The sequence below is a fragment of the Aphidius gifuensis genome, linkage group LG6 (genome assembly GCF_014905175.1).
Source record: "Aphidius gifuensis isolate YNYX2018 linkage group LG6, ASM1490517v1, whole genome shotgun sequence".
NCBI lineage: Eukaryota > Metazoa > Arthropoda > Insecta > Hymenoptera > Braconidae > Aphidius > Aphidius gifuensis.
In genome coordinates, this window is record NC_057793.1 from 12,433,287 (window position 1) to 12,454,660 (window position 21,374).

The following is a 21,374-nucleotide window of genomic DNA, read 5'->3' on the forward strand; positions in this document are numbered from 1 at the left end:
GGTGGAAAAAAAAAAATTCGTTTACCACGAATTTTACCTCTTCCATTAAATAAAGAAAATAACAGTGATGGTAGTATACTACCATTTTTAATACCACTTAAGTTATCTGGTGGACGGGTGGTGCAGCAGCAATTTCAAAGACAATAAATGTTGTACATGCAGCAAAAAAATTACTACGAGAAAATCAACGTCATAATAAAAAAATGGAATCAATTGTATTGGGCAAAGGATTATTATTATCTCCCTACAAAAGAGGACTAGGTCTCTTTTTAAAGCCTGCAAAAAAAGTAAATAAGAAAAAAAACTTGTAATGCTACCACATCGAGCTCTCACAAATATTGATATCATCAAATACGCCAAAGCTTTTAAAATTCCTTATTTCCGAGGAGTTTTCATGAGAAATGATTTACCAATAACTGGTCCTCGTAAAAATGAATCAGCAATTGTAAATCTTGATGATAAAGATGGTGCTGGTACACATTGGGTTGCATACAAAAAACGGCAAAATGATGTCATTTATTTCGATAGCTTTGGTGATTTGAAGCCTCCACAAGAACTGATTAATTATCTCGGTGTTGGTAGCATTAAATATAATTATGAAAAATATCAAAATTATAATACAATTGTTTGCGGTCATTTATGTCTCAAATTTCTGGCTGGCAAGAGACTATAAATAATCATGACACATGCTAAAATAATCATTAGTCATGGATGATTCATTTACGTTGACATTGTCGGGCAGGTCATCGACTCTTGAAACACAATACTTCCCGCCGATTGAGTTGTCAGCAAATAAAAATTATGTTGCTGGGCTTGTCGAGTTTACAACATCTAATTCTATACCGAATATTGACGTTGGTAACAATAAAGTCTACATTGAAGGTTGTAAACTAATCACAATTCCAACAGGAAGTTATGAAATTGAGGATATTGAAAGTTATATCCAAAAAGCAATATGTCAGAATGACGTTACTATAAGTATTAAACCAAATAACAATGAACTACATAGTGAGGTTAAATGTAACAAACGTATTCATTTTGAAATAGAAGACTCGATTGGAAAATTGTTGGGCTTTACAAAACGAATCCTCGAAGCTGATATTCTACATAAATCTGACTTGCCTGTTGCCATATTAAAGGTCAATACACTCCAAATTCAGTGTAACATAACAACTGGTGCATATATGAATCAGCACAAAGTTCACACAATACATGAATTTTTCCCAGTTGTGCCTCCTGGATATAAGATTGTTGAAGTACCATCTCATGTCATTTATCTGCCAGTCACAGTGCAAGCAATACATCAATTGCAATTAAAAATTGTCGATCAGGATGGTGAAATTGTGAATTTCCGTGGAGAAACGATTACAATTCGACTACACATTAAAAGTGTCAAATAGGACAAAAAAATATGGGCATCGTTTTTAAAAAAAAAAAAGAAAAAAAGAATAAACATAATAATAAAATAATTGGGCAAAGCTATAAATGCGAGACATTATGCCAAAAAAAAATCAGTCAAAAGCAAGGAAGCAAAGCGATAACACATCAGAGTATTCAGTTTCTCAAGAGTCTCGGTCTCAGTCCACGTCAACAACATCTACGGAAATAAAAGTGTCATTTTGTTGCTTTTTTTGTATTATACCATGGATGAAATTTTAAGTATACAAGAACCGATCATTTTCGATGAATCGATTGCCCATTGTGAGTTACATGCTCATCAGCCTTATGGCTCTTCAACATTCAATAACAACGATGAAATCCGGATTGGAATTCAACATCAAGATTTATGTGTACTACCAAGTAAAAGTTCACTACATATTACTGGACGATTTCTTACAAGTGACAAAAAATCTGTGCCAAAAACAACTTCATTGGTACGAATGGCAATAGCACACATGTTTAAAGAAATTCGCTATGAGATAAATGCAATTGAAATTGGTCGGAGCAAAAATGTTGGTCTTACGACTCTTATGAAAGGATATATTTCCTCAAGTCTAAATCAAAAATCATTATTGGAGAATGCCGGATGGTTAATGTCTGATGAAGAATCATTATTCGATTCGAGTGGTTATTTCGATATATCAATACCATTGAGCCTGCTGCTAGGATTTGCTGAAGATTATAAAAAAATAATTATCAATGCAAAACATGAACTCATCCTAATAAGAGCAAATAGTGATGTGAATGCCTGTCTACAAGAACAACCTGCGGAAGGAAAAAGTGGCGAAAAAATACAAATTAAACTTCAAAAAGTGGAATGGATTGTTCCATATATCAAAGTGTCTGATAAGCAGAAAATACAACTTTTAAATTACATTGCCAAGGATCCATCCATAGCAATCAGTTTTCGTACATGGGAATTGTACGAGTATCCACTATAACCTGCAACTACAAAGTAAAATTGGAGTGTGAAAACATCAACACAATTGGAAAAACCGAGATACATAATTTTAGGCTTCCAAACAGGACGAAAAAACTCTGTAACAAACAATTCAAGTGTTTTTGATCATTGTAACTTGCGTGATGTTAAGCTGTTTTTAAATTCACAATCATATCCTTATGGAAATTTAAATATTGATTTTACTCATAATCAATTCTCATTATTATATGATATGTTTGCATATTTCCAAGCTTCCTACTATTACACAGAAACACCACAACCATTATTTACAAGACAAAAATTTTTGGAAGAAGCTCCACTTATTGTCATAGATTGTTCAAAGCAAAATGAATTTTTAAAATCTGGACCAGTAGATATTCGACTCGAATTTGAATCAACAACACAATTTCTAGCTCAAACATCAGCTTATTGTTTGATTTTACATGATCGAATTGTTGAATATAATCCAATTAGTGGTTCAGTACGCAAGCTCGTTTAATATATGCCTGTAAACTTACCAATCCTATATTTATAATAATAATAATATGTAAAAGAAAAAAAAAATAAATAAATCAAATAATGTACATGAAAAATTGTTGTATATATTATTTTCTCCTTACTGAAAATCATAAATTGTTATTATAATAAATGAACCAACAATGTATGTTAAAAATTTTTTTTTCATTTATTTTTATTTTGACATAATGTACAATCTTTTATCATGGGTGATGGCCCGTCAAATTCATCTGATTTTTCGTCTTGATGATGATAATGTTCAATGCAGCGTTTATATTGAAAAAAATCTTTTTTTGTTTTAAAGTTTTCTGGCAATTTGTCCCATACAGCATCAATTGAGTTTGGTGTAAGCAGAAAAATATATCTCTCTGGTAAATTTGCAATATCTTCTGTTGCCATTTTTTCCAGACTCTCAAGATGACAAAATAGCTGAATCGATTTTTTCAATGATGAAACTGATCCCCAGGTAGTTCGGAACCATGCTCTCAATTTTTGTACATTATCCAATGCACAAGTAAGAGTCCATAAATTGAGATGATAACTCAGATGGTGAACATAGTTTTTTTGACATACCTTAGTTGGTAGTTTGCCATGCGCTGGACAATCCATATCAATCAAATCAATAATAGTTTTATCGTCTTTTAAAATATTGCTGAGCCATTTTTTTTTCTCATGACCTTTTACATATACGTAAATTAAAGACTCAAGACTATCATTTATAATTTTTCCATGTTCAGCATAATCAACATCTCCTGAGTTCCATAACAGTCCATGATGATTGTTTGTTAACCAATTATTTGTCAGTTTGCAAGCAGATGATAATGTACTCATGGCACATGGAGGCTTGAATACTACCGACTTGATATCATCTTCTTGATTCAAATTTGCTATTGCAAATTCTTTCACAATAAAACTTTGATCAGTATCATAAAATCCTTGAACATCAACAATATATTCAACCATTATGACTGAAATCTTATTCAAGACTGAAATATTTTTTTTCTTTGGTACTCATATACAAAAGAGTAAAGACGCGCGCACTTTGGTATCAAATTTCTAATTTTGTTTATAAAATAGTTTAAAAAAAAATAAAACGTCAGCACTTTCTACTTCAAATTCTATGAAATATAAACAATATAACTCTCAACTTAGTATCAAATTTCTAATTTTGTTTATAAAATAGTTTAAAAAAAAATAAAACGTCAGCACTTTCTACTTCAAATTCTATGAAATATAAACAATATAACTCGCAACTTAGTATCAAATTTCCATTTTTGTTTATAAAATAATTTGAAAAATAAAACGTCAGCACTTTTTTATATATATATATATATATTATAACTATTATTTATAATAAATATATTTATTATTTATGATTATTCGGGGTCATAGCCCCAAGGTAAGGTATCAGTTCCACCATTTTGATCAAGAGCTCGTTTGTCATCAGCCCAGCTGAGTGCAATTTTACTCTGCACAATTGTCTTCACTTGATGGTCTTTACTTCTGATTAAATGTTGATTTTTTTTCAATATTTGATGATCAAAAAGACATGACATGTAATTATTAAAATTTATGTCTTTTAAAACTGAACCCTTGACACCTTTGGCTTTTTTGTAAGTTTTATCATCATCATTGTTCATGACTTTATAACTATACAATTTGGCTCTTAAACCAGCAAATTCAGTCATAATTTTGCCATTATTTTCGTCTTTCATAAGACCAATAACTTTTTTGTTGACTCTTGGCATGTTATAAATATTATTTGTTGAATAATGTGATGTGTCAAATCTTTCCAAATTTTCTTTCATTTTTTCATAAATATCAGGAACTTTAAAATTTAAAATGAGTGAATCAGTATCCATGTAAAGTGCTTTGACATCATTGTGATTGAATTTTTTCTTGATATAATTATAATAAAAATCATAGATCCAGATTTTTGAAAGATCCAACATTGTAAATCCAGAATAAATTGGCTTATTGAAAATTATTTTCACTCGTGACATTTCAATAATTGCAATGTCATCTTTATAAATTGAACAACTGTGAAAATTCGGTTTTGCAATCAATGATCTAGCTCCATAGCGACCTTCCCATTTTGTCACTATTTTAACATCTTTTTCTTTCCTTACATTTTGCATCGTTTTACCATATACACTGTTGTTCATTAATTTGAAAAAATTTTTACCAAAATCTGTGGTCGCTTGCTGACGCATACCAGTATTGAGATCAATATATTTTTTCAACCATGAGCTTTGTTTAAATTTTAATACTCGATGAATTTTGTTCAACTTCATGCCAAGACCCAAATATAGTTTTAAATTTCTATAATGTATGACATAATTTTTTTTCGGATATAATGTTGTCATTAATTTTGATTGTGTTGAATTTGGTGCTGTGAATTGCTCTGGACACAACGGTAAATCTTTATGCTATTCATGTAAATATTTTGGATAATCCAAGTCAACCTCTAAGATATATCCAATATCAGCTTCATCTGATATATTTGTCACATCAATATTTAAATTGTCTTCCCATTAGAAAACTTCCATAAGGCAAATATTGACTCATGCCAGCACCATATAAATTATTTACATCAAAATACATGATGTATGATTCTTCTTCTTTTGGATTGTATTTTTCACCCATATATCGGTTGTTGGCTTTGGCATATCTATTCATACATTCTGCTACACCACCTCGAATTCCTTTCTCAATGAAGAGATGCATTGCTGGATCTGTCAAAAGTTCAAGTTTCACTCCTGTATACTTTAACATTGCATCAAATGCTAGACCTGATGCAGTAAAATAATGAAGTGCATCTAGGCTGTATGTTGATAAACAGCTCAAACGAAAATTTTCAAAGATATCTGCCAACAAAAGCACATCAGTTTTCAAATATAAATCAGAATATTCACCCAATGTATTTATTTGAAATTTTTCCCAAATATTTTTGGCATGTTCATAGTCTGCATCTGATATATCAGAATTATTCAATTTTGAGAAAAATTCTTTTTTCGGTGGCAGAGTTGTTTCAGCTAATTTTTCCCATGAGTCAATAAATTCATAGGGAAATACTCCTTTTCTACACAATAAATCAAAGTATTCGCTATTGCATTCACTACGTGTTATAATTTTTTGATCATTGCTCAAATCAGATGATAATCTATCAATACTACTAGACATAAATCTAAATGAGTCAATGAATCTTAAACTTACAACAGTATTATCCACTTTTTTTGTGAATGAAATGTATTTTTCTTTGTTTATTGGTAGTATATGTATGCGACCATCGAATGCCTTGCAAAGTTCTTGTATTAAAAAGTGTGAGTCGTATCCCGATAAATTGTGCATGACTATAGGTATGTTGTGAGACTTTGTATAATTAATATTGCATCTAGCATGAGCTGGACCTCGATATGTTCCCCGGAAATGGTCGTGATCATGGTGCTTAACGTCTTGCTCCAGGAAAATCTCCTCACATATATGACATATTGTTGCATTTTGAAATTCTTGCTCCTGTTGCCCAGTCAATTTTTCCATTGGTATTGGATTTAAGAGTATATCATTGACCTGGTGAGCTAATTTTTCCAATTCTCCAATAAACCATTCAATACAATTCTCACTACGATTCATTCTGTAGAATGATAATGTATTATCATAGGTACATTTAACATAGTACGCAGCACTATGTGGAATATGTTCTTCAGAGTCAGTATTATCAATTGGTTTTAAAAAACACTCCAAATCAGCATAGACGACAAAAGGTACAAGTTCTCTGTATCGATGATTTTTAAATTTCAGTATATTGGCATCTATTCTTGGCATAATCATCCGTGCATGATTAATTTGACAACAGTCAGCTAAATGTTTTTCCAAATAAAGCTCTGACGAGAAATGATTTAGACATCTGTCACATATGTATAAACGACCATTACCTTGTCTGGCTTGTGAACTGACGAGACGTGATAAATTTTTAATTAATGCAAAATGGAAAATTTTTTTTCCTTTTTTCTGCTTTTGAACATAATTTTCATATTCGTCATCAACTTCCATTTTATTGTCATCATCGTCATCATCATCTTCATCATCGTCGTCAGCCGAAAAACATTCATCATCAAAAATACTGTCATTAGTATTGGTAACTTTTTTTTTTTTATCATTTTCATTTTTATCCACCGCCAACAGATGAATCGTTTGACTGTCACAAATATTATCACTCAAAAATATAGGAGCAATAATACTTTTTTTCGGATTGCTGGAAACTATTGCGTAAATATTTATTTTCAAATTGTTGAGTTTTTCAAATTTTTGTATGTCTCGCAACTTTATTGGAAAAGATATTTCATCATATGATGACACTGTACTAAAATGTGGATATGATGCAACACGACACACATTTTCTTGTGCAGGATGCAAAGCTGCAGTCACACACCACAAAAAACAAAAATTATCTCTATTTTCTATATTCAAAACTGCTCTTTTTTTTTTGATGTCATCAGGCATTTCAACAAACGTAGAATCACCACCACGCAACGGTTGATATTTGCATACAGTGAAGATAATGCTCTGAATTTTTTTCAAGCTCCAGCCGGAAATACGAAGATTAAACTCCTCAATTTTCTTTAATAATGGATCGAAAAAATGTTCATTAAACCACTCATCCAGGTCTGTTGTTGGAAGTATAACAGCATTTTTTGTAATAAAAGATTTGATTTCTCTCACTTCTGTATCATCTTTTAAAACTTCATATTCACAATGTAAACATGAATTGATCTTGAGATTAATTTTTTTTTTCAAAAAAGCTTTTAGTTTTTTGCTGACAACAGTTTGAGCATCTCTCAAAAAATTTTCAATTCCTATATGATAAAGATTTGTTACACTTCCGGTTATGATATTTCCTTTAAAAATATTCTCCAAGTCATTCCATTTTACTCTGTCATGCAATGTTGGTTCATCATGATGAGTACTCATACCAGCACCATGATGTAATGTCTTTTCTCTTTTCACTTGCAGCTTTTCAATTATTGTTGTAAGTCTAACAACTACTAATTGGATTCTTTTTTTTGTACCGACTGAATCAGCTGAATTTTTCAAAAATTTATTCAATAGTTTTACATTTACACTACCCCATTTGATCCATCGATCAATATTTTCAATAGTATTTGCAGATGAATAACCCGCACTTAAAATGTTAACAAGCTTCTCACACCTTTCGATAGAATACATTTTTAAATATATAATTTTTTTTTAATAATCAGGAGGAAGTAGTTGCCGCGAGATCAACTGACCACTGACTAATGAAAGATGAATAATTTACCGTGCAATCAACATAAAATATATTTAATAAATAAAAAGAACAATACATTTGTCTTGAAAAGAAAAATAAAAATGTGCAAAGTAAGCAAAAAATAAAAAGCGATGCATGATTAAGACAATCTACAATGACCGCGCGTGCTTGTTGTACGTCATGGATCATGTTTCGATGCCCCGTTCAAATCATTGTCTTCACGTTGGACGTGATTTATATTATTTTAGAAAAATAAAAAATATAGTTGACTTTACTTTTTTGATGACTCTTCATTTTTTTATCTTTGAATACATTCTACGAGAATCATTTTTTTGTAATTTCATGTTGAATTGATATTCAAGTTAAAAAACTGAATGATGACGTCAGCTTACAATCCTATGATAGTATTGAAAAATGAATGAATAATAATAAAAAATTAATATTTCGAGTAAATTTATTGCTGACAAGGAAAATTTTTAGGAGTCGATCTAAAATAAAGAATATTTTTGGATAATTTCCAAAATTTTTTTTGAAATTTCTGAAAAAATTTTATTACATATTTGGTTGACTCTCGAAGCTTGGTCAAATCTACTTTACCATCGGTCGGTGAAGAAGGAATCTTCATTACCGACCGCGGTGAAAGTTTCATGTGTCATCCAAAAATACAATAAAATTTTTTTAATTTTCATTTTAACTTTTCTTTGATACAGCAACATTCAATATAAAAATATATATGGGGCATTCCAGGTCAAAACACCGAGTCATCGGCCTGACCTCTACCAATTCACTTGAAAATTTTTTTGCTAGGTGTATTTTGGACCGAAAAAAAACCTTTTTTTTTTCAATTTTTCTCCACCATTTTTACACCATAAAATAATTTTTTTTTTCCTACTATCGAGTATTTCTCAAATTAGACCAGGTTTAAAATTCTGAAATTTTTCTTATATTATCTCGAGGTAAAAACAAGTCACCCATAAAAATTTGGGAATGGGCCGAGAATAATTACTAATTTTTTTATAACTGATTAAAAAAAAATTTTTTTACCAATTTTAAGATAATCTAATTTTAGAATAATCGAATAATGGTTTCTTGTAGAGAAAAAAAAATAAAAATAAATGATATCCGGGCAAATTTTGGTTCTTTCCATATTTCGAGGGTAAAAGCTTCAAAAATTGAATTTTAATCATCGCAGTTTTCCTATCTTTCCATCCTTAAATATAGGGAAAAACAAAATTCATCGAGATATCATTTATTTTTGATTTCTCTACAAGAAACCATTATTAAGTTTTTCTATTTTTAAAATTCGTAAAAAAATTTTTTTTCAATCAGTTATAAAAAAATTAGTAATTATTATCGGCCCATTCCCAAAATTTTATGGGTGACTTGTTTTTACCTCGAGATGATATGGGAAAAATTTCAGAATTTTAAACCTGGTCTAATTTGAGAAATACTCGATAGTAGGAAAAAAAAATTATTTTATGGTGTAAAAATGGTGGAAAAAAATTGAAAAAAAATAAGTTCGTTTTTTGGTCCAAAATACACCTAGAAAAAAATTTCCAAGTGAATCGGTAGGAGTCAGGCCGATGACTCGGTGATTTGACTTGGAATGCCCCATATGTACAATATGAACTTTACTTCGCCTAACAAATGCAAGTATAACTAATAAATACAAATAAAATACTTGTATATTAATATATACAACGGCGCATATAATAAATAAATTAAATATAAAAATACGCGCATTTAAATTCATCTATACTACAGAACACCTGATGGTAACGGTTACCGACCGATTACCATGGCGCTGCAAGGCGCAATGTAGACTGACAGAAAATGGATTCCTGCCCAGATCCGTTACCGGATCTGACGTCTAAACTCTATGTTTTTTCCTTTTACTCATACCCAACCCGCGCCTAAAGATGTTTACACATCAAAAATTTGGAAATTTCATTTCCTCCATATACAATGGCATCAGTTGCACATATAATATCATAACCTGCGACAACATCCCGAGTAGAAATTTAAGTCAGGTCCTGATCAGGACCTGATCAGGATATCCTGATTTCAAATCCATTCCGGATCCAGATTCTGGATCCGAAATGGATCAGGATGGTAATGTTTTTTGGTAAGGTTCGGATCCGGATTGGATCAGGTATACCTGATGTCGTCTTCAGGATAACGTACGGATACATGATCCAAAACGGATCCGGGATCTGGATCCCATCCTGATCAGGATACATGATCCGGAATGGACCAGGGAACATTTGCATTTTCGAGAGAAAAAAAAATTTTTTTTTTCATATTTTTTCTTATAACATATAGTGGTTAATATATGACGGATGTATGAACGTTACATTATGGAACTAAACCTAAACCTAAAGCTAAAGATTCTGCTCTTAAACTTGATCCAAATCAATTTACAGTGACCGGGTCTCGAACCCTCGTACGCGGAATTGAAAATATGCGGGTGACGCTCTACCCACTGAGCCATTCTGACAAACGATACTCGAGAAAATTTTTTCATTCTTATGAATTAATAAATAATAAATAAATAAGTTAGTAGATGAATAAACAAAAAATATAAATAAATAATAATTAACTATTAAAAATATAAAGAAAAAATCAAAATATAAAATAATTATTTTTTTTGTACGTGTTCAGTCCGAAATATATAAATTACTCTATCAGTTTGAGATAAAGACATAGTTACAATAAAAATACGGAATTCAGCCAATTTTTGAATACATAATTACATATATATACATAAATAAAACGTTATGTTTATGTATAATAAATGTATATGTTAAGGGTGTAATAAGTTATCCTGATACTATTTTTAACAAGAACATGGTGAAAAATTAACTTATTCTTTCAATATTTTTACTTCAGCAAGTCTGGATCAAGATTGGATCGATATATCCTTAGTAAGGATAAGTTAAGGTTATCCTGATCTAGAATGAATCAAGCAAATAGTATTGAAAGATATAAGTTACGTGATCACTTTTACCTGATCAAGACTGGATCCAGATTGGATCAAGATATCCTTATTAAGGATAAGGTAAGGTTATCCTGATGCTATCCGGATCAGGCAAATTGTACTTTAAAAAATGAATTATGTTTTAATTTTTACTTGATCAAATCTGGATCCAGATTGGATCAAGATGTCTCTGTTAAGGATAAGTTAAGGTTATCCAGGTGCTATCCGGATGAGGCAAATTGTACTTTAAAAAATGAATTATGTCTTAATTTTTACTTGATCAAATCTGGATCCAGATTGGATCAAGATGTCTCTGTTAAGGATAAGTTAAGGTTATCCTGATGCTATCCGGATTAGGCAAATTGTACTTTAAAAAATGAATTATGTGATAATTTTTACTTGATCAAATCTGGATCTAGATTTGATCAAGATGTCCCTATTAAGGATAAGTTAAGGTTATCCAGATGCTATCCGGATTAGGCAAATTGTACTTTAAAAAATGAATTATGTCTTAATTTTTACTTGATCAAATCTGGATCCAGATTGGATCAAGATGTCTCTGTTAAGGATAAGTTAAGGTTATCCTGATGCTATCCGGATCAGGCAAATTGTATTTTAAAAAATAAATTGTGTGGTAATTTTTACCTGATCAAGACTGGATCCAGATTGGGTCAAGATGTCCCTGTCAACTCGTATACGAAACTTTTTAAAAAGCCATTTTTACTTTCGATGTGTTATCAAATGATCTTTCATTATCAATGATGAATTAAATTCATTAATATCAAGACTATGATGATCTTTAATTAAAACTGTTAGTCTATCTAACATATCATAGCTTTATTTTGGAGCAAAAACAATTTTCATAATTTCTAATAAAATAACTCTCCATATTTTTGTACCCGCATGATTTATTACGTTATTTCATCAGTTGAAAGAAGTGGTAAATAAGTTATCAAACAAAAAATTTGAGCACCACGCTGACCTACTAAATTTGCGTTTTTATTTTAATCTATTGGACATGGATGGTTAGATCTATTATGTAAGCCATAATCAAAAGTTGATATTTTATTATTTAAATTTGACAGATCTTGATAAAATATTTAAATACATATTTTATATCTCAACTATCAACGAAATCATAAAATTTCAACTCTACCCAAAATTTTTTTTCTTTTATACCATAAAAATTAAATGTATTATTATTACAATATTCTAACTGATGATATAATGAAATGATTAAGTTCACAACAGACTCATTTAATGAAACACTTTTTTTTAGCTTTTTTTATAGTTATTTTACAAATTCTACAAGAATACGTGTCTACGAAAGATTCATTCATACCTATTATGTTTGCTCCTCCCAAATTATCACAACTTACAGATATTAAACTACCTTTGACAAAAGAATTAAGTCCTTCTATAAATATATCATCTGTTTCTAAAATTTTTGAATCATTAACTATTATTTTTAAAACTGGATTTATACCAAAACTTTATATATCAAAATCATAACCGAGGGCAAGTAAACAAATATTGTCTAATTTTGAAAGCATATGTAAAGGTACATTCAAAATGGAAAAATAAAAAGCACCAATTTTGTGTATACCTGCTTTCGGACTCGAAGGGTTGCAAACCTCAAACTCGTCATAATAAATTTGTAGATGAATTAAAATTTTATTTATTTGGAAAAATATATTATTTTTTAATACACTACCATCTTTGTAACTTTTGTATACGTTTTGTACTTAATAATTATTATCAGAAAATTTTTTAGTCAAACATTGTTGATGAAATTTATCTTGAAATAAAACCACATCTCTGAGTTATTTTTTTATGTTTTAAAAGTTCATTCGCCACAATATTGACAATAACTTTTCTACATTTTTTTTTGTTAAATATCCTAAATCATTGTATGATTCAAATATTCCATCTCCATATTAGTGTGATTATAGGAAGTTCTTTCAATTGCTTGATAAAATAAAAAAATACCTAAATAATCAGTAAAGTGAAAAAAAAAAATACAATTCAAATTCTTTCTTAACAACTAACTTTAGCTGAAACCACGTCACCAGTTATTTTTTTTTTTTAATTTTGGTTCTTTTGGTAAAGGCTCTTTGTCATCATTGAGATCAATTGGTTTATCTGATGGTACTGGTATAACATCAGCAGTTGTACTACCACAGCATGCTTTAATCCATGAGTTTGTGTAACATTAGCAACTATATTTTTAGCTGAAAAAACATCACATAATATGATAATGTCAACAAATAATCAATTTTTCAGTAAATAATTTCAATAGAATAAAAAAGCAAAAAAATCTTACATATATCTAACAAATTGACTATTTTCTGTCTAAGTTTAGATGTCAAGCTATGACCACTTGAACGTATAAAATTACACGATATATCTTTATCAATTAAAACATCATTTAGATCAGTCATCTCAATATCTTGCTTCTCAGGTAATGCAAATATTTCATATACTTTGAAATTGAAAAAAATATTCATAAATCAAACAAATTCTTAAGTGAATTAAACAAAATAAATAAGTAATAAACCTTTGTGAATGATATCAGCATATGTAAAATGCTCTGATAGCTGTACCCATTTTTTTTCATTTTTATACTGAACAATGATAAAAACGGATGGAGATGACATTTGCTAATTCGAGAATTGACATTGATCAGGAAATTCTTCTAATCCATTCATATTCATACAATATTACCTGATATTTAACAATTAAATTATCGAGTAAGTAGCTTCGAAAATAATGTCAAAAAGCATATTGTTATTAAGTTATTAATTAAGAATTAATTAAAAATATAAAATAACATTTATAAATAATCTTGAAGGGATTTATAAATCGCTTTAAATTAACTTACTTGATGAAGTTATCGGAAACACGAATTATTTATTTATTATTATTTAATTAATTATTTATTTGTTTTTGAAGAAAAAAAATACTTCACGTGTTGTCTATTATCAGCTGCTTATAAAAACACACATCGTCCGACTCAATCCGACCGTATGCGAGATTTTTTCAGATATTCTTCTTATTTTCACATTAAATCTTCATTTATATGTTACGAGTTAATTTAACACAAAAAAATTTGTAAAATTAACAAACAGAGTTTGTAAAAGCATTTTACAAATTTTTTGTTGGTAAAATTAACAAACGGAGTTGGTAAAAACATTTTACAAATTTTTTGTTTGTAAAATTAACAAATAAAATTTGTCAAAAGATTTTACAAATTTTTTTTTGTTAAATTAACAAACAAAAATTTGACAAACGACTGAAGTCTACAAATTACAAACAAATTATCAACTTTTTTTTACTGTGCAAAATACAAGAAATTTTTGAGCAAATTATGAGTTTAGCATTTTCATAACTTTTTGAGATACGAATAAGTAAAGAGTGAAAAACACGGTCCTGCGTGCCGCTCGACTATATATAGATATACACTTCCATGAGAGACAGCGCGCAGACCGTGTTTTTCACTCTTTATTTATTCGTATCTCAAAAAGTTATGAAAATGCTAAACTCATAATTTGCTCAAAAATTTCTTGTATTTTAAGGATTATTTATTGATAAAAAAAAAAAAAATAAAAAAGGGGCCAAGTTTGAGAAAAATCGATTTCAATCGTTTACTTAATAAATAATGGTAGAAAAATTGTTTAAACAATTTTATAAAGTTTTTATTTGTAAACTATAAATAAAAGTTAAACTTTTTTGTCTTTATAATTTTTTTGATTCAGTCAATAGTTTTTGAGTAAAAAGCATGCAAAATCTGGTATATTTCTTAAAAAGTCCTCAAAAATCAAAACTAAAAAAATCACAAGTCAAAATTTTTTGGAAAAAAAAAAAAAACACGTATTGTTTATTTTTCGCTAAAAAATAATAAAAAAAATATTTTGGACGAATCTATTTTTTAAATTTAAATAACACGTGGAACTAGCCATACATATAGCACAGGCAACGCAACATGAAACGTTTCATGAAACACAGTATACATATAAACTGTGAAATATTTCTTCTGAATTTTAGAAGAAAACTTCCTTAGCAAAAAATGGTTCAAAATAAAAAAAAAATTATTTATTTTATTAAATGTTTGTTTGAAGATACAAAAAATTCTCGTTTTAAATAATAAATTGTTTACAATATTGAGATAGAGTCTTATTAAAAACGATAGATGGTTCGCGTCAAGAAGAAAAACTTCTAAACGTAATCCCCACTACTCCTTGACAGAAGCACTGTTATGGCTAATATATTCATAAGGTTCTCGTTTCAAACGGCAGAGAGATTTTTTTAAGAAGAAAACTTCTGAAGTTATGCCACATGATGTTTGACGTAAACGTTGGCTGTTTCTAAAAAGACAATTGTCATTTGTTTAAAACGATATACTGTTTGTTTCAAATGACAGATGACTCAATAAAAACAATCAAAGTAATGAATTAAAGTTGTATGTAAATCGCATGATCGGGCGACTTTTTGGGTCCACAAGGGTGCTTATAAACTCATATTAAAAAAAAAAAATTATAGCGCCCTCTCATGCCTAAAATCTTTTCACTTTACTGATGCGTCATAAGTAGTGTGAGTGTTGCCGGCTTATATTTACAGACACTAATACTACTCCAGCAATAAACATGCAGGGGGAAGTTCCAAAACCGTAGATTTCTTCTAAGAGAAGGATAGAAGAAGAGATGGAAGATTGAGCCAGAAGAGATAGAGAGAAGGATAGAGCTAGAAGAATAAAACCGAACGGTGGTATTGGAACGTACCCCAAATTTTCAATGTAATTCAGCCGGCTGAAACCCGTAAATTTCAAAAGTAATTAGCCAATATCTTTGAAACGGTGTTGAGGAAATGAATAATTTTTTTTTCATAACTTTTGGAATTCTACAAAGTACAAATCTGTAGAAAAAAATCAAAATTTAAATTAAGAGTTTTAAAAATACAAGCGCAAACGTACCTATACTCCCTATGCTTGCGTGTTAAAGTTGCCAACTTTGACACTAATTATCTGGATTTTCGCGATAGAGGAAAATTACGAAAAAATTCCACCAAATAGATAATTATTTCCTTTAAACATTAAAAAAAAAAATCGAAAATTAAATTCAGGGAAATCCATTTACATACAACCTTAAGATAAATTGAATTTTGTTATAAACAAAAAGGGTTTTGGAGGAATCAATGTTTGGTTTGATACAAACTGATACATATGTTGAAAATGTGAAAAAAAAAAAAATTAAAAATTTTATTTTTTTTTTTATACTGAATTATTTATATTATTATTAATTTTATCCAACTCTAAGATTGATTTTCTTTTTTTTTTCCTAAATTGAACGACTTATACGGGGATCGAACCGGGATCCTTTGAGGCGGAAAGCGAGCGCGTTATCCGATCGACTGCGAGATCGAATGTAGAATCCAAATTTCAATTCTGTCACATAGAGAACTTTGAAATTGCCGGGAATAATAACTTTTTTTTTTGAATAACATCTCAATTAATTAATTCCAAATTGATTGATTATAGTTAAAATATTGTAAAATGACGGAAAAATTGTTTGTATCATCAGAAATCTCTGATGAATCTAAAATGGATAATGATCCCAACAAATTGAATGTTGATCAAAATAATGAAAACATATAAATGGTAATATTAATACTTATTCTTCAACACTTGATTCAAATTGTAATTCAAAAATATTATTAATATAATAGGTATTCTTGAAAAAACAAAAACCGATCTAACTCTATTACTCGTTGAAGCTCAAGTTTCCCATCCTGATTGAACTGATCAAAAACCCCAGGAAAATCCTGCGAAAAAATCAAGACCATTAAGTACTGAACGTGTACGACAATATCGTAATAGACAACGTTAAAAAAAATTACAGGAAAACCCTTATGCTCTATTAGCTTCAACATCTTCACCTGTTTCAAGCACTTAACGTTTACGACAATACCGTGCTAGACAACGTGAAAAAAAAATTACAGGTAAATCCTATTGCCATATCAGCCCTAACACCTACCATTTTATCAAGTACTGAACGTTCACGGCGATATCCTTCTAGACAACGATAATTTATAACAAAAAAATTTATAATAAATAGTTAATAAAAAGAACAATAATATGAATACTGACCGTAATATAAATTGTCAAAAACAACGAAAAAATCAATAAAATAAACTTATAGAGTCATAACCGCAATCACTCCAAAAGAAGTTTCACTTCAACCGCGCGTACTCGCAACACGCATAATTTTTTTTTAATCATATAACTCAAGACAACTTCTTTAAAAATTAATAAATTGACTTGAAAATTTAACTGTAGCTTTATTATTAGCTAGCGATTGCATCAGTATCATCAAAAAACTCATTTATTAATATTGTTTGATTTTTATTATATGATTATTTAATGTCGATGAAAAAATTCAATATGTTCAACAGTATATTAAGAAGTTTTATACGAATTTTTAGATATTTTTGAAGTGAAACTTCTTTACGGAGGGTAGCGAAAAAATTTGAGGCCCTGCTAGCATCACGCTGAGTGTCACACGCTCTCTCACACACTCGGTCACACATGCTGCGTTACACTCTATGTCGCAAGCGGATAAAGAGGGGAGAATTATATATAGATTGATTGATTGATTGATTGATGAAAAATTTTATTGTCTAAATTTTAAACAAAATTTTCGAGTTGTTACATATTAGAGTGTATAGTGTATGTGTAGAGCTATTTTTGTGAGTGTGTGAGTATAGTATTGAGTATATATATATAGTTTATTATTAAGATTTACATATAATGTTTTTATTGTTGTTGTTCTTTTGAAGATGTTACAGGTTTGATTTTCATGTTGCCGATATATTGATATTTTAAGTGAGTTGTGATGATTAGTGTGAGTAAGTTTGTGTGAATATGAGTATGAATTGTTGTGATCGACTTAATATCAGCAAGATAACGAGAGAGTGTGATTGTTTGATATTTTGCTTCAATTTTACTGCAATCATATATTTGTCCATTAGAATGATTGTATTGTGAGAGTAAGTGAGAGAGACTGAGTGAGCGTGTTTGTGCTAGTGTGTTTGTGATAAGAAGTGGATGTAAGTGATTGAGACAACATAGTTAAGGTAGTTTGAAGAGAGTCCATTGAGAGAGCGTGTATTTGAGAGTTGATTTTTACCTTAACTATGCTGAATGACAGACTATTTATGTTTGTGTGGGTGAGAATGTTTATATGTGTGCGAGTGTGTGTTTGTAAAAAGTGATGTTGATAGTGATTAATGATGATGGTGAGGTGGCGCCGCTGGTGGTCGAAACTGCAAGCTAGCATCCATGGTTGACTATCCAGATGGCAGTGTAGTCAGATGAATTGTAATAAGAATAACCTCAAAATTACCACGATGCTTTTTTTGGACACTTTTAATCGATGTAATTAACAATTTGCGTAACTTCACCAGTTGTTATTATGATTACCACTTAAAGTTCGCAAATAGGCGCTTGCGATAAACCCAAAGTGTAAATGCCCGAGGGCAGATTACTGCAGAAACTTGTTTTCAAGCTGGACGTGACAGAATTGATGTGTACTATACTCACAGGTCAGAGAGAGAGAGAGAAAGGAAGCCGGCAAGCATACAACATGTACTATATATATACTACCATAGCGTATGATAGCGTACAAATTCAGAGCGTCAGCTGGTTTGTGTGTATGCGTGTGCGACTTGAAACTTTTTCCTTTTATATTAATATTATTGAACAGTATAACTGAGTATTGATCATATTCAAAATATTAATATTGATAATATTATCAATATTATATCGTAATTAATATTACGGAGGCTAGGAGCCATAAGGCTCAGCCGCAGTATTGAAATCATCGGCAAAAAAAAAACCGTTATAACTTATAAAATAATTGTCCTAGAGAGTTCGTTTAGGGCTCAAAGGATGCGTCTCTGAGAACACTATCGCACGTGATAGAAAACATTTCTTCATTATTTTTTTTTTTTTAAGAAAACTTAAGAAAACTTAAAACTAGATGATTTTTTTCATCATTCAAAAAATTATAGAGTGAAAACTAATGAAGTTAGACTATCAATCATGTGATGTTTTTTCTTCCAGAGATTCAGCTGTATAAGAATAAGTTCATAAAAGATATTTTTGGGCAGGAATGGATGCAATAATGACGGTTTTAAGGCAATTTTAGGGAATTCTTAAAAACAGGAACCTCGATAACTCTTGATAGAATTGTCGTAGAGTTTTCGTATATAGCTTAAAAAATGCGTCTTTCGAATACCATATATTTTTCTACAAAATTTTTTCTTTTTTAGTTATAGTTTTCGAGAAAAAAAAAAAAAACTGTTTTTTTCGATTTTTAGTTTTTTTTTTTTTTTCACTAAAAAGTATAAATAATTAAAAAGTAATTTTGTAGGTAGGTGAAAGGTATTGAAAGTACGCTTCTTTTAGGCCTAACATAACCTCCCTAGGATTATGTTATTGAGACGATATCGTGTAAAAACGTCATATTGCAAAAATTATAAATTCGATAACTCTCGATAGGATCATCGTAGAGACTTCATCTTAGACTCAAAAAAAGCGTTTTCAAAAACTCTAGAGCCGCATCGAAAAACTATCCCTCCAGGCAAAATAGTTTTTGAGAAAAAAAAAAAAAAAAAAATTTCACGTTTTATTTTTTATTATTTTCGCGAAAAACAATAATGCCTAGGAGAGTGGTTCTTAAACGCGGCTCTAGAGTTTTTGAAGACGCTTTTTTTAAGCCTAGAATGAAGTCTTTCCGATAATCCTATCGAGAGTTATCGAATTTATAGTTTTTTCGCTATTCGATTTTCGTACGATATTACATGATATCTCTGGATAGCATAATCGTAGCAAGGTCATGTTAGGCTTCCAGGAAGCGTCTTTCCAATACCTTTTACCTACCTACAAAATTACTTTTTAATTATTTATACTTTTTAGTGAAAAAAAAAAAAAACTAAAAATCGAAAAAAACAGTTTTTTTTTTTTTTTTCTCGAAAACTATAATTCAAAAAAAAAAAATTTTGTATAAAAATATATGGTATTCAAAAGACGCATTCTTTGAGCTATATACGAAAACCCTACGACAATTCTATCAAGAGTTATCGAGGTTCCCGTTGTTATTACATGGTTAGCGTAACGTTACTCAATCGATAACTCTCGAATAAATAATCGCAGTGACTTCATGTAGGGCCCGAAAGATACGTCTTTCAAATACTCATCACTTGTATATAAAATTATTTTTCTATGATTTATAATTTTTCATTTTTCGATTTCGATGTATTTTACTTGGAAAAAAAAAATTAATAACGAGTTGGATCTGTTAGACCGTGATAGAGTTTTAAATGACGCTGACTTAAAGCCTAATATTTTTTCTTTTTTTTTTTTCAAAAAAAATATTATTCATTAGCACTAATTTTTTTAATCTAATTTTTATTTTTTATCTGAAAAACAGGATAAATTCTTTATCTTCAGGATTTGATATCGTCATTTTAATATAAGGAATGATTCTAAGTAATAACAACAGTAGAACTGATGAAGACCGATAATCGAAAACTCAATCGTTACAAAAAAAAAAAAAATTAATATATAAATATTTATGTACTTGTTGCTTTTTATTTATTATTTTTTTTCTTATGGTATTATTGTACATATATTAACAAACATTTTAAAACTAATAAAATATTTTTTAACGATTGGAAAACTAAATAAAAAAGTTTTAAATGAATTTATAATTTTGGAAGTTATTTGTCTATTTTCTTTATTTTTTAGTATTTAATGTCTAGCAGCAATAGCCATTATAGAACGTAAGCATTTTAATAAATTTATTGAAAAAAATTTTATTTACAAAATCGCGTAACACGGCCACGCAATGGCCCTAGCCGGAGTATTGAAAATTTTCAATTTTCAATGGGTAACGCGGGCCACCAGCCCCAACACACGTTACCAGATCTTTTTATTATTATTATTAATACCATTGATATTATAGTTTTTAATATTATTGAAACTATTATTATTATTATTATTTATGAAATTATTGTTATTATTATTATTCATACTATAAATATATATAAATGATGATAATTATCACAACAATAATTTCGATTATATTATCAATTATTCACAATAGTATTGATATTAATAATAATATCTATAATAACAATATTTTAAGTATAAATACTAA

The 21,374-nt window shown here is 29.4% G+C and overlaps 1 protein-coding gene across 1 annotated transcript; it reads right to left on the reverse strand.

Annotated features, from left to right (window-relative positions):
• Positions 1-3,100: 3,100 nt before the first annotated feature.
• LOC122859499 lies at positions 3,101-3,955 on the reverse strand. Its single transcript, XM_044163114.1, has 2 exons — positions 3,470-3,955; positions 3,101-3,399 (listed from the first exon to the last, which is right to left on the reverse strand). Exons 1-2 carry the CDS (start codon positions 3,857-3,859, stop codon positions 3,382-3,384), a joined length of 408 nt encoding a protein of 135 aa, XP_044019049.1. The 5' UTR covers positions 3,860-3,955; the 3' UTR covers positions 3,101-3,381.
• Between the last annotated feature and the right edge of the window lie 17,419 nt (positions 3,956-21,374).

What these genes read in the sequence shown, in the direction of transcription:
- LOC122859499 (XM_044163114.1), bottom strand. Translation starts at nt 3,859, where the DNA reads ATGGTTGAATATATTGTTGATGTTCAAGGATTTTATGATACTGATCAA.